This window comes from Mizuhopecten yessoensis, unplaced genomic scaffold (assembly GCF_002113885.1).
Source record: "Mizuhopecten yessoensis strain PY_sf001 unplaced genomic scaffold, ASM211388v2 scaffold10487, whole genome shotgun sequence".
NCBI classification, from domain to species: Eukaryota; Metazoa; Mollusca; class Bivalvia; order Pectinida; family Pectinidae; genus Mizuhopecten; species Mizuhopecten yessoensis.
The window spans coordinates 20569-39093 of record NW_018408571.1 but is presented as its reverse complement, the minus strand read 5'-3'; the positions used below and the strand labels follow the sequence as shown (position 1 = coordinate 39093).

The following is an 18525-nucleotide window of genomic DNA, read 5'->3' as shown; positions in this document are numbered from 1 at the left end:
AAATGTTGTTAGATACAGTCATGCCATTGGTTAGACAGGCGACATGTGCTTTATTATACGTATCACGAATACTCAATCAACGCCAGAAAGATGAATCGATGTTTCGTTTTCAAACTAACAACACGAGATGCATATGAAGTGTATAGGCAAGCTTATGATCGTCATAATGCTCGGATCAGTGTTATTATTGTGATATGAAAGTCGGTGCTTTTTGCTTATGGACGCAAGAGACAAAACCTATAAATAGAGGTTCTCCAACAACTGATGGTGTTTATCATGTTTATCGAACTCGAGTTGGTTAATTTTAATATTGTATAAAGACTCGAGGTTTAATGAGTGTCGTTTACAACTTGAAATTAACTAACGAGAATTAGATAAACATGATAGTCAATGGAAAACAGTTCGGGAACCTTTTTCTACCACAATATTCAGATATCATATCTAGAAAATTGTGTTTCTTTACGGAATACATTATCGGGGAAACAATTGCCATGACTTATTACTTCACAATGGAAGATAACATGGCAATGCATTGCTACTTGACTTTATAATTAGATGATTGACTAATGAAATAACGTCAAGGGTGTTATCCACTTGTGGGTAACCAAGATCTTCTTGCAGGTTTATCTAATGAGTCGGGAGTGAGAAAAGCTATAGTGGTTGTGGGAGAAATAAGGTTTGGATGAACATTTTAGCTTCTAAGTAATTATCAAGATCTCAGCTATATAACCGCATGCTTTAAGATGTGGATATGTTTTTTTACCAGTCCTCCGGTACTCACATCCTGGGCCATATTTTAGATATGGTGGAGACCCCCACCTAAAACTGCATATAGTTTGCTTTGCATAAAAAGATTCTAAGACTCTTTCATGCACAGGGTTGTAGAATAGGGATATTCCACGATCAGCTTTTTTTTAATTTGGTAAAACCCCAGGCTTTGCCGAGGGTTTTGCCAAATTTGAAAATCTCGAGGGTTGAGTGTCCCTATCCTACACCCCTGGACATGAAAGCGTATTTTTCTCTCATTCCTACTACCAGAATTAACTCAGAAAAATTCGTTTGCACTGTGACCATGTTGAAAATATCAACTTTTCCCCTAAGTATTAATCTCATCTTTCTAACATGTCAGGTAAATATTTACCGCATTGCGGCATTGGAGTTTTTCCCAAACTAATGACGTAGAGATAGAATACCTGTGCGATTATCTTCACAAAACTATAAACATTGTATACACTTACTCCCTACACTGACTACGAAGCTATTGTTCACTCGGGATGTTGGGCATACCTACAGTAAACATGTTAAGGAATGCTATCTGACAAACCTTGTGGGATTTTCTGATATTAAGCAACAGGTACATCGATGATATTTTTTGCATGGTCGATTACCCCTTTGATATGTTAGGTGTCTCTGAGATATCAAATCAGGATATCAACATAAACGTTGGTGCTTGTTAGGGAAATAAAATCAGGTCAATATGGCGAGTAATGCGGGCCGTATAGACAACTGGGCGGACAGTCTGGTGCTTGTTATATACTTTACTGCTGTACTGGCCATAGGACTATGGGTAAGTGTGCATTGCTATTACATAACGTGTCAACATTACGATAGACCTGGTTGAAAGTATGTTTAGATTTAAAACCGAATAGAAATTAAAAAAATGTTGAGTGTACTTTGTCTGGTGTTATCTAAAGTAAATTTAGATAAGGAGGCATTTAAACGTTATATTATGGAAATTACTATAATTAATTATTTATTACATTTAAGCTATTTTCGAGATATCAAATCGGATCAAATACAAAGTATACTACCTGATTATGTCTTATCTAATTATAACTGAGGTATTTATTTCTAGTGAATTTTGTATGCTCCACATTTCTTAAATGCGTTCAAGCATAAAAAAAAATCATTCCTGTTGTCCATTTTAACCGCTGCCAAACAACTTGTAAAGTTAAGTGATATCTTTTTACACACAGCACTTGCACTTGTTACACACATGCCGTCAGGAGTCAAGTACAAGTTATTTGTGGTGTATTAGTAAGGCTATGACCTGTATATTAAATCTCAAATGCGTTCATTAAAATTTGTGTTTTTGCAATTGTTATTGTCTGACTTCAAAATGTGATGACGTTCCCTTACCTTGCATCGTGACAAATGTGGTCTGGAATTTACATAACATTTTAACATGTTTTTGCAACATGTAATTTCACTGGACAAGGACCGTGTTCTAATGTGCTAAAGAACCATGGCTCAATCTTGTTCATCCCCCCATGTTTATACCACGCCCATTTCTAGCCTTAACAACATGATGAGCCGTGTAGTTTTTTGACAAAATTGGATGAAATGAAGAATTTCTTGCACATACCTTAATTTATTACCAAAGCTACATCAAATTAGTGTAATGCTTAAACGGTTCATAAATGAAATATTTCACATGCATGAATGTTAGTGTCACATAAACTAAACACGGTGTTTATGTACTCAGCTTACTGTTCATACAGACATGAATTTGTAAGAATTTTGTTAATACAACACCACATTTAATGTGTAAACAAGATGCTTAAGACCTTTTCAAATTCTCCGCTTCATCAGTACACAGATCGAGTACGAGCCAGTATGGGCTTGACCAAACAACTTATCTTGAAAGCATATTTTTGATTGGCCACTTTGTTATTGAGTGACACTTTTTTTTAAATATGTATCTATTAGTCTGCTAGAAAGGGTATAACTATGCGTCTATACCACTCAAAAAGTTATATGCCCTAATTAGAAGCACTTTAATCAAATTCAAAGTTACTACTGTCATCTCTGCTTACATTGCAGAAAAAAGAGGTTAATTTTATTGTAATGTTGTTTTGTTGTATATGTTGTATACCATATATTCCTAACCCAATAGGAAAGAACCGGCATTGAGTATGCCTTTTTCAATCAAAATGTGTGATGTTATATCTTGTCAATACTATTATATTATTATATGAAAAAAAGATATATAGAACGGTAAAGAAAATAAAAGTTGAAGATGCCATTTCTAATCAGTGACATCGATTACTGTTTTCTTTACAATTTCAGTCAATGAGGCGATCGAACCGGGGAAATGTGAAAAGTTACTTTCTGGCAGGTCATTCTATGCCCTGGATAACGGTATGCTCCAAGATATCTTATCAATTACGTTGCGACCATAATGTGAAGTCTTATAATTTCACAGATTTGCAACTTTAACAAAACATCATGATTAATTAACATTTAATTTATTGATGTAAGCAGTATACGGTCTGGTTATTGTACATAAACATGTATCTGGCCCTAAAATCTCAGGGAAAGGCCATTTGAACTTAAATTCTGTTGTATTTAATAAATATATCTATTAGGTGCAATTTCTTGTTATTGGCCCGCTTTATATCTTCAAAAATGATATTGATTGGCGCTCTCTGTTGCGTTACATATATCTTGAAATAAACAGTTTGTTTGAAGAACGTAATCATATAATTTTTTAAATGTGTATGCATCAGCTGTATGTTATATTTTAATTTTCTTCGTATCTTGTATGTATTTTGATTACATGTCTTTCCAAACTTATTAAAGGAATGCTCACATAAGTCTGCAAATCTTGGTATAATGTGATATTTACTGCTTCTAACAGCATGTGAGATAACAATAGCAATGCTCACATAAGTCTACAAATCTTGGTATAATGTGATATTTACTGCTTCTAACAGCATGTGAGATAACAATAGCAATGCTCACATAAGTCTACAAATCTTGGTATAATGTGATATTTACTGCTTCTAACAGCATGTGAGATAACAATAGCAATGTTTACATAAGTCTACAAATCTTGGTATAATGTGATATTAACAGCTTCTAACAGGATGTGAGATAACATTAGCAATGCTTACACGTTATCTTTATTTTCACGAGGAAAATAAATGTGGGCATATATTTTGATATGATTTACATCTTTGCATCACAAGTAAAAATATGGGGGAAGTGGAGGTATTTGTCTTTTTAGAATCAACAACCTTCTCTGAACAGATCATCTGTTTCTCGCCAAATACGCATGTAGTTAGCAAGGCAGGCTGTATTGCAGCGTTCCAATGTTTTTGTTACGTCAGAACCAGCATCATCTATCGTTACTAATTTTAACACTTAATTTGCTCTGTAAATGGTCGCTTTAATGTAAAAAAAAAAAAACATCAGAAGAACAATATCAACATTAGTTGTACCTTTAAAACCTTATATTTCAACGGAAAAAATAATACATATTTATGTAAAAAAAATAATTTTGCAGGAATATGTTATCATTACATTTTCTGATATTACATTACCATTTTGTTATAATAGAATTATATTTTTGCAATTTTAAATTACTTATCATAAATATCAAACCACATAAGTATGGACAATAGATGATCAACATACTGCATCTTATTTCAGGTCGGAGCGTCTTTATTTTCCAGTAATATCGGAAGTGAGCACTTTGTAGGTCTTGCTGGGTCTGCGGCTTCAAGTGGAATCGCCAATATCACGTTTGAATGGATGGTATACCAGTGTTTCCTATAAATATACTTGTATATTCTTTTACTACTCAAGTCAAACCACTTGATATCTAGATACAGGTTCGCTATTAATCAATAGATTGTGAAGCCAAATGTTATTTTTCATATATGTGACGTAACACAATAATTTATCTGTGTATAATATGAAGTCGATTTATCATCCAATGATATTTATTATTGATTTTCTATTTCAATTACTATGCAATATTACAAAATTTGTCCGGCATGTCCTAACTTTGCAGATTTTTTTTTATACATTTCTGCACATGCAATAATTCATATTAATTAGACATAGGCTTTGATTAAAGAAACACACATATTGCCCAAACTTTGCCTAATTGATCTATAAATCATCGACTCATTCCTATTGTTACGGGGCTGCCATCGCCCCTCGAAGTCTGAAAATACAGAGAGAATGTATACCAAAAAGAAAAACGGCAGGATATTTTTTTAATTATTGATAGATAATAACAGCTTTTGATAATTTAATAATGTAATTACAAATATATAAATAATTGAAATATACTGAACATCGTTGCTGGTGATATCTGTTTCATTGCAGTCGACATTCCCCATTTTGCTGCTAGGATGGTATTTCCTTCCCGTCTATATATCTGCTGGTGTAAGTAACATATCTTGAATCAGAACTTTAAACCATATTATGATCTTATATATATATATCTTCTCAATTTTTTTTATCAAATATGATATCGTTCAAAATTAAGCCTTTGACGAGCTTGTTTTCGTTATGCCTTAATAATGAAAAACGCTTCGTCACTCTTTTTAATATATTTATATGAAAATATTTGACATCCAAATATATACACATGCAAAGATAAATGATAAAACATTTCTATAATTAAAATAATGCATGTAAATTTTTCAAATATTTATTGATCATTTAGTATAAATAATTATCTATTTCGCTGAAATTTGTATATGATGAAAAATATTTCTTTGTCTTTATATTATTACACCAGAGAATTTCAGGTATTTTTGCACACATCTATAAAACCATGTTACCTCCGCAGGGAAATTCCTTAAAACAAAAAATAAATAAAATAAAGTAACTTTAGTATATTGTTAAAAATAAAATATCCGGGTTTTGCAGCCTATTTATAGTCACTAAATGAATCTTGCATGCAGGTTTATACACTACCAGAGTATATGGAGAGGCGCCTTGGGGGAAACAAGATCCGGACATATCTCTCTTGTCTGTCGCTATTGCTCGCCATCGTCACCAAACTGGCGGTAATGTATAATTCGTTGAGAAGTAGTATTATATCAAATACCCCGGATGTATTTACTAAGTATAAACATATATTGTCTGCAATAATGTGTAACAAACAACTTGCTGGTATACGTATGATAAATGCCTTTCGTTGTTTTTCAAATATTCTATTTTGGTAAGGAATGTTTAAAATCAACGAAACATTAGAATGAAAATCTAACTTGAGATATACAAACTGTATTTTGAAATTCGTCTTCAGCGCGTTATCGGCCATATAATAGTTTAATTTGATATATCGGTTCTTCATGAAATAATGTCAAGTGGAAAAGATAACTCTCAATGAGAATGGTAAGGATATCCGAGAAGATTAATTTATTGAACACATTTCATCTATTTACAGAACATGTTTCTATCTTATCATAACAATACAGGTAAGTATGTTCGCTGGTTCCCTGTTCTTACAAATGTCTACCGGATGGAACATGTATGTATCTGTCATCATCCTTCTGGCTGTCACAGGTTTTTACACCATATTAGGTAAATACTTCACAGCTGCATCATATATACAATACTGGGTAATAAATTCTACAACACCCGGGTAATACAGTCACACAACGTATTTGCAAAACAAAATGTATATATATGAAGAAAAAAACCAATTCCTACTTGAAATGCCTATTTCTCCATCAGTGAGTCACATTGCTGTTTTGTATCCGTGTATATATTTAATGAGGCTCATTTTTGTAAAGTACACGCAATTTTTCTGTAGGGGGCCTTACTGCTGTCATGTACACAGACACCTTTCAGACGGGTGTGATGACAATCGGTGCCTTCGTGTTACTGGGTGTTGGTAAGTGATGAATTATACTGGAGAGGGAGGGGGAGGGGGTAGTAAATAGATATATGACCAGCAGTAACAGAGATTACTTGAGTACTTGAGTTGCATGATTGCGTACCAGCAAATGTTCTTAATTTGAACGTTCATTCTTCTATCGCTAGGGATGAATGAAGTGGGAAGTTTTGAAAACCTTGAAAAGCGATATATGAATTCATCGGCTACCAAACGACTTGTTAACTCCAGTTGTGGCTTGCCGAGGAAAGATGCCTTTCACGTGTTTCTAGATCCCGCCGGAAGTGAGCAGCCGTGGCCCGGACTTATCATATCTGCCTCCCTGATTTGTTTGGCGTATTGGTGTTGTGATCAGGTGAAGTATCGATTTTTACCTCTCATTCAATTAAATGTATCTAGCACGAATATTTCTGTTTGATTTGTGCCTGGATGGAGACAAATCCGTAATATAAACGAACATAGTAAAACGCTTTTGATCTTTTGAAACTTAATATTGATGAGTTCTGGATTGCTTCACTATGATTATTATGATATGTAAAAGCATATGCTGAAAGGAACCCTTAAAATGTCATACAGTTCAGTCGCGAGCTGATAGTTCTGTTATGAATTTACACCAAAGCTTGTCGGTGTATTAAATCATCTTATCGCTTGCTTTTGACTTGGCTATGGGGACATTCCCTTCTGGTCTTTCTTTCGAGTATTTGACTATAAATTTGTAGTCGAAGACACTTGGAAAAGTGGTCTTGGTTTCATATTGGTGATATTTGATGCCAAAGAGCGGCAGAAAATACAGAATAAAATACTGACGTTTTGTACACTACAGTGATATGAAGTTTTAATTTAAAGAATACCGTTACACAACCCACGCCCCAAACTACTCCCATCAGATAGAGCTTTAAATGCCATACTATATCGGCATCACAGTGTGTCAATCAATCAGAGGCCATGGCGGCCATGCTTAACGACCAATCAGAAATGCAATGCGTTACACACATCATATCCTCCAATGTTCATGTGAAGTTTCTGAAAGCCCAGACTTAGACGGAAGAAAATTATAATAATGAGGAAGATGAAGAAAAATAATAAGACGAGAAGAAGAAACACAGCAAAAGCAAAGTATCCCACTTAGTTAGGGGAACTTAATAACATTCTATTGTTTTTACATCAGTCCATGGACAAAACCAATGCCAATAAATGTATAAATATGTATTGATGGATGTAGTCAAATGTTAAGACAATTTGAATATATTTAAAGAAAAACATACAAAAATGATAATCAAACAATATTTGAAGTTACGTTTCCACAGGAGACAAACCGAAGAACTGTCATGAAATATATGCTGTCAGAGTTATATTATTAACAATTTTGCTTCGCAGATAATTGTACAGCGATCACTAGCGGCAAAAAACATTGAACACGCTAAAGGAGGATCAATCATGGCGGCTTCTCTTAAAATTCTTCCTCTGTTTCTGATGGTAATTCCTGGACTGATCAGTCGTGTATTGTTTCCAGGTAAATGCATTGATCTGTAACCATCAGTTTGTTTATATTATACCCTATATGCCTCACCAAATCAACCCTAAACATGTGGTCCGGCAATGACGTATTCAATGTTTCATGATAAAGGATATACCTCTAAAATAAAATGTGGAATTGTAACAAAAGACCGAATTGCTCAATTACAAGAAATCGACAAGTACACAGACAAACTATTTCAACATGTAACCGACATCAGGATATATGTATGCTGCCCAAGTAGATATTTAGGCATTCTTTTGTTGGTTTCTTACAGAACTACAAGATTGTAAGGAAATTGCACGTTATTTATGGTTTTTAAGAAATCAGTATTGATTTAAACTAGTTGGTGCCGTACACAAGCTGTAAAACACAGAAATCTTGTATTGTTTATTACCATTCGTATTGTCTAGATGAAGTAGCATGTGCCGACCCTGACGAGTGTATGAGAATATGTGAAAATCCTGTTGGTTGTTCTAATATCGCCTATCCTAAGATGGTCCTAGAACTTCTACCTGACGGTAAGAAAATCCATTAGGTAATCGTAAAAATGGCTCACACTGCGAATCAGCTTGTGATGTTTTCATCACTTCTTTTTGCTTACTTAAGGCGACACTGTAGCTCATACATTGTATTGCACGATCGTTCATCTGCGAAGCGTAAATATTAATTAGTTTGGGCCAAGAACTATAAAAGTGAAAATTTGTGGATGTTGCAATGTTCGTGTTGTCACTATTTAAATTGATAGCTGTGTGGAAATGTTCGTGTTATCACTGTTTAAACTGATAGCGGTGTGGAAATGTTCGTGCTGTCACTATTTAAACTGATAGTGGTGTGGAAATGTTCGTGTTGTCCCTATTTAACTCATAGCGGTGTGGAAATGTTCGTGTTCTCACTATTTAACTGATAGCGGTGTGGAAATGTTCGTGGTGTCACTATTTAAATTGATAGCGGTTTGGAAATGATCGTGTTGTCCCTATTTAAATTGATAGCGGTGTGAAAATGATCGTGTTGTCACTATTTAAACTGATAGCGGTGTGCAAATGATCGTGTTGTCACTATTAAAATTGATAGCGGTGTGGAAATGTTCGTGGTGTCACTATTTAAATTGATAGCGGTGTGGAAATGTTCGTGTTGACACTATTTAAACTGGTAGCGGTGTGGCAATGTTCGTGTTGTCACTATTTAACTTACAGCGGTGTGCAAATGATCGTGTTGTCACTATTAAAATTGATAGCGGTGTGGAAATGTTCGTGGTGTCACTATTTAACTGATAGCGGTGAGGAAATGTTCGTGTTGTCCCTATTTAACTGATAGCGGTGTGGAAATGTTCGTGGTGTCACTATTTAAATTGATAGCGGTGTGGACATGTTCGTGTTGTCACTATTTAAACAGATAGCGGTGTGGAAATGTTCGTGCTGTCACTATTTAACTGATAGCGGTGTGCAAATGATCGTGTTGTCACTATTAAAATTGATAGCGGTGTGGAAATGTTCGTGGTGTCACTATTTAAATTGATAGCGGTGTGTTTGTGGATGTTGCAATGTTCGTGTTGTAACTATTTAAATTGATAGCTGTGTGGAAATGTTCATGTTATCACTGGTTAAACTGATAGCGGTGTGGAAATGTTCGTGGTGTCACTATTTAACTGATAGCGGTGAGGAAATGTTCGTGTTGTCCCTATTTAACTGATAGCGGTGAGGAAATGTTCGTGTTGTCCCTATTTAACTGATAGCGGTGAGGAAATGTTCGTGTTGTCCCTATTTAACTGATAGCGGTGAGGAAATGTTCGTTTTGTCACTATTTAAACTGATAGTGGTGTAGAAATGTTGGTGTTGTCACTATTTAACTGATAGCGGTGAGGAAATGTTCGTTTTGTCACTATTTAACTGATAGCGGTGAGGAAATGTTCGTGTTGTCCCTATTTAAATTGATAGCGGTGTGGAAATGTTCGTGGTGTCACTATTTAACTGATAGCGGTGAGGAAATGTTCGTGTTGTCCCTATTTAACTGATAGCGGTGAGGAAATGTTCGGGTTGTCACTATTTAAATTGATAGCGGTGTGGAAATGTTCGTGTTCTCACTATTTAACTGATAGCGGTGTGGAAATGGTCGTGTTGTCACTATTTAAACTGATAGTGGTGTGGAAATGTTCGTGTTGTCCCTATTTAACTGATAGCGGTGTGTAAATGTTCGTGTTGTCACTATTTAACTGACAGCGGTGTGCGAATGATCGTGTTGTCACTATTTAAACTGGTAGCGGTGTGGAAATGTTCGGGTTGTCACTATTTAAACTGACAGCGGAGTGGAAATGTTCGTGTTGTCACTATTAAAACTTACAGCGGTGTGGACATTTTCTTGTTGGCAATAATAGTTCTGATGGATTCTGTTGTGGATGTTGCAATGTTCGTGTTGTCACTATTTAAACAGATAGCGGTGTGGAAATGTTCGTGCTGTCACTATTTAAACTGATAGTGGTGTGGAAATGTTCGTGTTGTCCCTATTTAACTGATAGCGGTGAGGAAATGTTCGTGTTGTCCCTATTTAACTGATAGCGGTGTGGAAATGTTCGTTTTGTCACTGTTTAAACTGATAGCGGTCTGGAAATGTTCGTGTTGTCACTATTAAAACTTACAGCGGTGTGGACATTTTCTTGTTGGCAATAATAGTTCTGATGGATTCTGTTGTGGATGTTGCAATGTTCGTGTTGTCACTATTTAAATTGATCGCGGTGTGGAAATGTTCGTGTTGTCCCTGTTTAAACTGATAGCGGTGTGGAAATGTTCGTGGTGTCACTATTTAAATTGATAGCGGTGTGGACATGTTCGTGTTGTCACTATTTAAACTGATAGTGGTGTACAAATGTTCGTGTTGTCACTATTTAACTGATAGCGGTGTGAAAATGTTCGTGTTGTCACTATTAAAACTGACAGCGGTGTGGACATTTTCTTGTTGGCAATAATAGTTCTGATGGATTCTGTTTATAATCTATATAATTTATAAATTTCATTTCATTTCGTTTCAGAATATGTTATTGTATTGATCTTATGTACAAAAGCAATTGGGCAACAGGCATAGCCTATATAAGCCCTCTCTTAATTTATAAATAATTACTCGCATGTGGAAAATTTCGCCCAACATTCACACACCGGGACAATTTCCTCTTTTACATTGTACTTATATAAACAAACCAACCAATAAATAGTTTCCAATTAAAAAATGTTGTTGTTAATGATACGATTACCACGTTATCTGTGTATGAACAAAGATATAATGGGTTTATATAGGACTTCGCGGATTCCTTATGGCTGTGATTTTGTCCGCCATCATGAGTTCCCTAACATCCATCTTCAACAGCTCTAGTACTTTGTTTACCATGGATCTATGGCGGAGATTTCGACCACGATCTACCCAGAGGGAACTACTAATTGTTGGAAGGTACAAGGCACTGGTTAACATTGATATAGAAAGACAATTCCGACCACTGTGTACCTAAACACGGTTACTCTGTGGATATGTAAAGATAGTACACTCTAGACAATCGACACTCATAAGGATTATTTTAACTGGTATATATTTTGAAATATTTTCACGCAAATATTGTGTAGGGGTAAGGAATAGTCAATTGCCACAAACAATTTTTAGCATTTGTAATGTTATAAAGATAATTACCTTGAAATTTCCCACTGTAGCTTCAGCTATTGATATTATTTTAATAAAGGAAAGCATCTTCAACATGTTAAGAATGTCAGATAACGTTTAGTATTTTTTATTTTTATTTCACACAGAGTCGTCATTCTGGTTATGTGTGGATTAAGTATCGTCTGGCTTCCGCTGATTAAAAGCTCTCAAGGGGGACAGCTTTTCAACTATATTAATATGGTGCAAGCCAATATAATGGCTCCTGTGGGTGCTGCGTTTGTGCTGACAATTTTTTGGACTAGAACCACTGAGTGGGTAAGCGAGTCTATCGGTCTATTTATCTGTCTCACAGTTTCGATCAATTTTGATTATATTTCATTGTATATTTTAAAGGTAAACTATTCCGATATGAAGAGAGTTACACAATACGTAAGTTGATTGTTTTGTATTAAGACACACGATTAATCGGGTGTTTTTTACAATTTGAAAATTAACTATCTCGAGAGAGATGAACATGGCAACCAGCCATCATGAGTTTGGGGACTTTTTTCTCACACAACGTTCATACTTTATCTGGAACACCATACATATCCATTGGAAATGTATAAAATGTCTGCTTCCGATTGGATAATCAATTGCTGTGAAACATGAAGAATCATGAGGTAGCGACGCTGTCAAGCATGGTTGTTTGACGTTATAATAGATAGACTGACCAATCAAATCAAGTAGCTGGTGCTACTGGATATAATTAACCAACCGTATTTACCATATCCTTGCAGGTTTATCCAATGAGTCGATAATACCAAATAGAACCATAAAAGTACTTTTGGAGAAAAAGTGTTATTGTTATAGATCGAAAAGTGAGAAAAAGCAGACGAGCTCCGGTATTGAATACGTAATTATGTATTAGCGTGTCCTTTCGGTTGAATAATTGATATAAAGAGGTCTATCTTTAAAAAAAATACTAGAACTACATAATCATATTTCATATCATTATGTTTTTGTTGTGTTTTAGTTCTTTAGTTTATTTGTTAATACACTATATAGGGGATTATCGGCGGGCTTATGATAGCGCATGGATGCGGAATTATACGACTGGTGTTGGAGTTTGTGTACCCAGCGCCACCATGTGGAGAGCCTGAAACGAGGCCTGCTGTATTGTATAAAGTTCATTTTCTTTACTTCGGCACTCTTCTAGCTTTTCTTACTCCGCTTGCCATAGTGATCCTCAGCAAGGTAACTACAGGGAGGAATGCAGAAGAGGTAAGATGTACCACAGTTTACTACTACTGTCTGAAGAGAGTGTAAATACTGATTACAAATGTATTTGGTTTGTGAAAGTTGTTACGAGCGAGGAGAGTCCAGTTAATCAGGTTCCTGGGGATTATATTGAATGGGGAAATGTCGAGTCAAATACAAACCTTACAAACCTGATTAAGCTAAAGAAAAAATAACAAAGCTATAAATAAAATAGTAGAATGTCTGTCACGCCGATACTGATGCTTAGATATTTGACATTGTTGTATTTATCATTGTTTATAACGTTTGGCGTCAACATATGATAAAGCGAAAAAGATAACTAGAGTCTTTAAGTGAAACCAAACATATCAGCATAACACGATTAAATGACGGCGAATCATAAATTATATTGATTGTAAACGTTTAAAATATTAAGTACATTTTGTTAATGTCACTAATGCTTCTCCATGCCTTAAACGTTTCCACAGATATCATATGTTACGATACACGGCGTGCTCTAAGTGTTGGGTGGCAGTGTACACATTTGTAGACCGTGTTTGGGGCTTTAAGTTTATGTCGGAAAAATCTGAGTACATTTTTCATAAGTTTCAAAGTCTTTATCCCCTACAATTGAATTTTAAAGAAAGCCGAACAATAATTTTAAGTGTGCTGTTAACGTTTTCATTTATAACAAAAAAAAATATGATATGCACAAATACAACGCTGTGCTGTCATTCTATAGCTAATCAACTGTAACACAACAGAAATTAACATTTCAAACACCGAGCCTTCATTTGTTTTTTGTCTTTTGTTTCAGGTTATACAATATGATATAAGGAGGTCTATCATTGACGGAATAGCAAAAACTATTATAATATTCAAAACCACGTATCACTTAACTGTACAAGTTTTAAAAAACATCTTTACTGAGAAGGTGACTTCCGTCAGTTAGACATTGAAAAATCTTTTTTTAATAGCAGAGTCGAAAAGACAACAAGTTAGATTGTATTCATCGTAATATTATATAACCTTGGCACTATCAGAATAAAACAGTCATCCTCGACTCCATAGATATTTCTTTCTCATTTCTTGAGCACGGTAATCACACATATATATATATATATATATTATAACATTCAGCATAACCCATACAATAGTTTTACTAGTGGATCGCCACTTTCAAAGATTTTATGGATGAAAATGCTGGGGGAAAAGCCATAATCATATTAACGACCCCTCCCTTTACAAGTCGGTATTTCCATGGCGCCACATAGCCTTGGCTTATAAATAGCTATACCAACGCGGACAATTCAAGGGATACTCAGAGTTCGATCCGGTAGTTATTAATTTAAGAAAACATATACTGCAGCGGATAAAGATAGCATGCTATCTGCATAATGTAGACGTCAAAATATCTCTTAAAATACCTTAAAGTGGTTCGACGTTTTTCCTTGGGTTTGTTTTGGTTTTATATTGTTTAACGTCCTATCAACAGCTAAGGTCATTTAAGGACGTGCCTCCATATGTGTTGTGTTTTTATGTATGTGTGTAGAAAGGGTGTATTGGTGAATTTACCTCCTTGTGATAGCGCGGATCTGATGCCTGCTTCATAGTGCTATCTCACTGAAATACCATGCCGAATGCACCCAGGACAGCATTCCCCTGTTTATGTCAAATTTGTTCATCAAATATTGTTTATAATATCTTTTGTTTTAAGAAAATGACTTTTAGCACACGCAGTATCTTTTCATTTCTCTCAATTGTTCCGCCTCTAACACGGAGATTGCAGTATGTTTAAGGTAAAGTATTTTCTTGATAGAGAATGTTGGTGTAAAATCCCCTTTTCTCATTCAGTTAGAAGGACTCACCTGGTGGACAAGAGTAAAATATACTCCTAAATCGAGTAACCATCTCGGTGAAGAGGGCATACCTACTGATGAGGAATACGACAGCAAACTTAAAGTAAAGGCGGAGAGCTTGAATCTACCTGGCATCAACCTAAAGGAGCCTAGCCCAGGTAAGTATTTACCTGACATCAACCTAAAGGAGCCTAGCTCAGGTAAGTATTTACCTGACATCAACCTTAAGAAGCCTAGCTCAGGTAAATATTCACCTGACATCAACCTAAAGGAGCCAAGCGCAAGTAAGTATTTACCTGAAATCAACCTAAAGGAGCCTAACTCAAGTAAATATCTACCTGACATCAATCTAAAGGAGCCTAGCTCAGGTAAGTATTTTCCTGACATCAACCTAAAGGAGCCTAGTTCAGGTATTATTTACCTGACATCAACCTAAAGGAGCCTAGCTCAGCTAAGTATTTACCTGCCATCAACCTAAAGGAGCCTAGCCCAGGTAAATAATTACCTGACATCAACGTAAAGGAGCCTAATTCCAGTAAGTATATACCTGACATCAACCTAAAGGAGCCTAGCTCAGGTAAGTATTTACCTGACATCAACCTAAAGGAGCCTAGCTCAGGTAAGTATTTACCTGCCATCAACCTAAAGGAGCCTAGCCCAGGTAAACAATTACCTGATATCAACCTAAAGGAGCCTAGCTCAGGTAAATATTTACCTAACATCAACCTAAAGGAGCCTAGCTCGGGTAAGTATTTACCTGACATCAACCTAAAGGAGCCTAGCTCAGGTAAATATTTACCTGACATCAACCTAAAGGAGCCTAGCTCTGGTAAATATTTACTTGACATCAACCTAAAGGAGCCTAGCTCAAGTATTTATTTACCTGACATCAACCTAAAGGAGCCTAGCTCAGGTAAATATTTACCTGACATCAACCTAAAGGAGCCTAGCTCAGGTAAGTATTTACCTGACATCAACCTAAAGTAACCTAGCTCAGGTAAATATTTATTTACGGGTAATAATTGTGTAAACAACGAAATATAGGAAACCAAATGTATTAGCCTTTTCGTGCTACAATTATATCTTGATTTTTCGGTTAATAACTACAGCTGTCAGCAATTATTTAGCTTCCTATTCAACGGAGCGAGATTTTCTGAATAATACTCGTCCCGTCAACCAAAAAGATATCTATCCAGGGTTTGTATTACACGGGTTTCAATTTACGCTGCAGACAGTTTGTTATCATGATTTCTCCACAGTTCCTGTTGATATTCGTTTGAATCGATTGTGATATCGGATATTATTCCTGTGTTTTGGTGAGATACATGTTTTAACATGTTTTAATGCGAGAACAGGTGTCAGGGATATAAAACAATGCATTATATGGATATTTCCAATCAGAGATATTCTTTAATATATTATCGCGCATGCTCGGCGTTTGTTGTGAAATTCACATAGATGTACATATAATTTCGAAGGCGTCACAATTCTTTAAGCGTGAATAAAATTATGATAGTAAACCTAAATATTCATTAGTTGAAAAATAATCACCATATGAGCTTGTATTGTTGTGGAATATATCACGATTGAGAGATATGTTGGAAAATTATAGCAGAAATGCGTTATTCATTTATGACTATTCTAACAAGTACAATATGTAATGAAATCATGTTTTCGTGTCCACCTCATTTCACATACGTTTATACTTTAAACCTTGATAAAATATACTATCTATCGACATCGCTCGTCATCACAAGTCACCTTCTTGGTTATTCCGGCAGAATATTTTGATCATGAACTCGACAGGTTTTAAGTAGATCTAGGGGTTGAATAAAATCTGTATTGTTTGTTCGTTAGAAGATCTTCAAATATACAGAAAAACATAAAAAGAGAGCAGCACGTGCAAAATATGTTGGAAAAAATCAGTGTACGCGCAGGGTGTGTCGTCAATAACACTTGGTTACAATCAGTGAACAGTGTCGTTACATTGTAGACGTGGTAGAATTGTCGATAACAATTATAAACGTAAATAATGTTGTTTTAAAGAAATTGTTTATATATATTTGATTTGGGGAGGGTTTATATGTTGAAAAGTCTGACTACTATAGTGTTGGAATATCATTAAAACAATAAAAAGTAGAATAAATATTTGCAAATAAATATCTACATGTAACTGACGATTTTTGTCTTTATATAGATGACTATCAGGGAGACATAGTCCTTCCTCAAAACCAGAACGAGCAAGGAACCTGCAAGCAGAAATTCTTCGTGTTTCTATTTGGAAAGCCAGAAAAGGGAAGAGAGATAACTGTCATGACTTTGCGCCAAAAACAAATCTTTATGAGGGAACGACCAAAGTTTAAATGGTTTTTGAACGCATGCACAGTTTTTGTTATAGGGGCAGTGATGTTCCTTTTCGGCTATTTTGCATAACTTTTCAAGATTTTTTCTGTTCTGGCAAAACGTTATATATTTAACGTACCCATGGAATGCTGTACATCAACAATTACATTACATTGAGTAATTTTAATAACTGTATTAATACATATGGAAACAGCAAATATAACATTGATATGGATTTCGAATAAAAATACTGAATGCGTAGAATAATTATTGACAACCTTTTCCATTTTGTATTTTTGCTTTAATTTTTTTGGTTTTTTAAATGTATTGTTTTATTACACTTTCAAAATACATGTAGTCGATTTTAACAAATAATGTAAACTTATTTTACAACAATTATGAAGCAAGTTATAACAACCTATGCTAATCACTCCTGATGGCCCGGGTGTTAACATTTTATCAACAATGAAATGCCCAATGATATTTTAAAATAATTAAATGAAATCATTGTAGTATATTTATTCAATGTTAGCCTCACAATATCGTAAATTCAAAACTGATCGAGGAACAATAGAACTGTTACTTCAGTTCTGATTTAGATCACCTCCACTTTACATTCAATATTTTTAGTAGTTGAATATTGCTATTTGTCAGAAAAATTAAGTGTGAACCTCTCATAAATTTTATACTTATCTATCAGTAACACTACATTCACCTTTATCCAACCCTGTAACTATCTGCTTACCATATGACAGAATGGCTAGCTGAAACTTCCTGTAAAGCAGGCTTCAACCTCTTCGGCTAGAAGGTGCTATCTGAAGCATAGCAACATCTGGCTATAAAATGCTATCTGTAACATGGCACCTTCTGACTATACAATGCTATCTGTAACATAGCACCTTCTGACTATAAAATGCTATCTGTAACATGGCACCTTCTGACTATACAATGCTATCAGTAACATAGCTCCTTCGGACTTTAAAATGCTATCTGTAACAAAACACCGTCTGGCTATACAATGTTATCTGTAACATAGCACCTTCTGGCTATAAAATGCTATCTGTAGCATAGCACCTTCTGACTAAACAATGCTATCAGTAACATAGCACCTTCTGACTATAAAATGCTATCTGTAACAAAGCACCATCTGGCTATAAAATGCTATCTGTAACATAGCACCTTCTGGACATACCATGTTATTTGTAACATAGCACCTTCTGACTATCAAATGCTATCTGTAACATGGTACCTTCTGACTATAAAATGTTATCTGTAACATAGCACCGTCG

The 18525-nt window shown here is 35.1% G+C and overlaps 1 protein-coding gene across 4 annotated transcripts; it reads left to right on the top strand.

Moving 5' to 3' along the window:
* The first annotated feature begins 1281 nt into the window (after window positions 1-1281).
* On the top strand, window positions 1282-17505 carry LOC110460845 (sodium/glucose cotransporter 5-like). Of its 4 annotated transcripts, none has more exons than XM_021514024.1 (15): window positions 1282-1567; window positions 3070-3141; window positions 4435-4539; window positions 5119-5178; window positions 5703-5807; window positions 6219-6324; window positions 6557-6637; window positions 6787-6992; window positions 8015-8150; window positions 8567-8674; window positions 11441-11591; window positions 11942-12110; window positions 12843-13058; window positions 14889-15051; window positions 17091-17505. In XM_021514024.1, exons 1-15 carry the CDS (start codon window positions 1478-1480, stop codon window positions 17324-17326), a joined length of 2004 nt encoding a protein of 667 aa, XP_021369699.1. In that variant the 5' UTR covers window positions 1282-1477; the 3' UTR covers window positions 17327-17505. The 4 variants fall into 4 exon arrangements, with proteins under 4 accessions (XP_021369699.1, XP_021369700.1, XP_021369701.1 ...); XM_021514025.1 differs by lacking the exon at window positions 6219-6324 and adding an exon at window positions 6188-6218; XM_021514026.1 differs by lacking the exons at window positions 1282-1567; window positions 3070-3141; window positions 4435-4539 and adding an exon at window positions 4573-4616.
* The last annotated feature ends 1020 nt before the right edge of the window (window positions 17506-18525 follow it).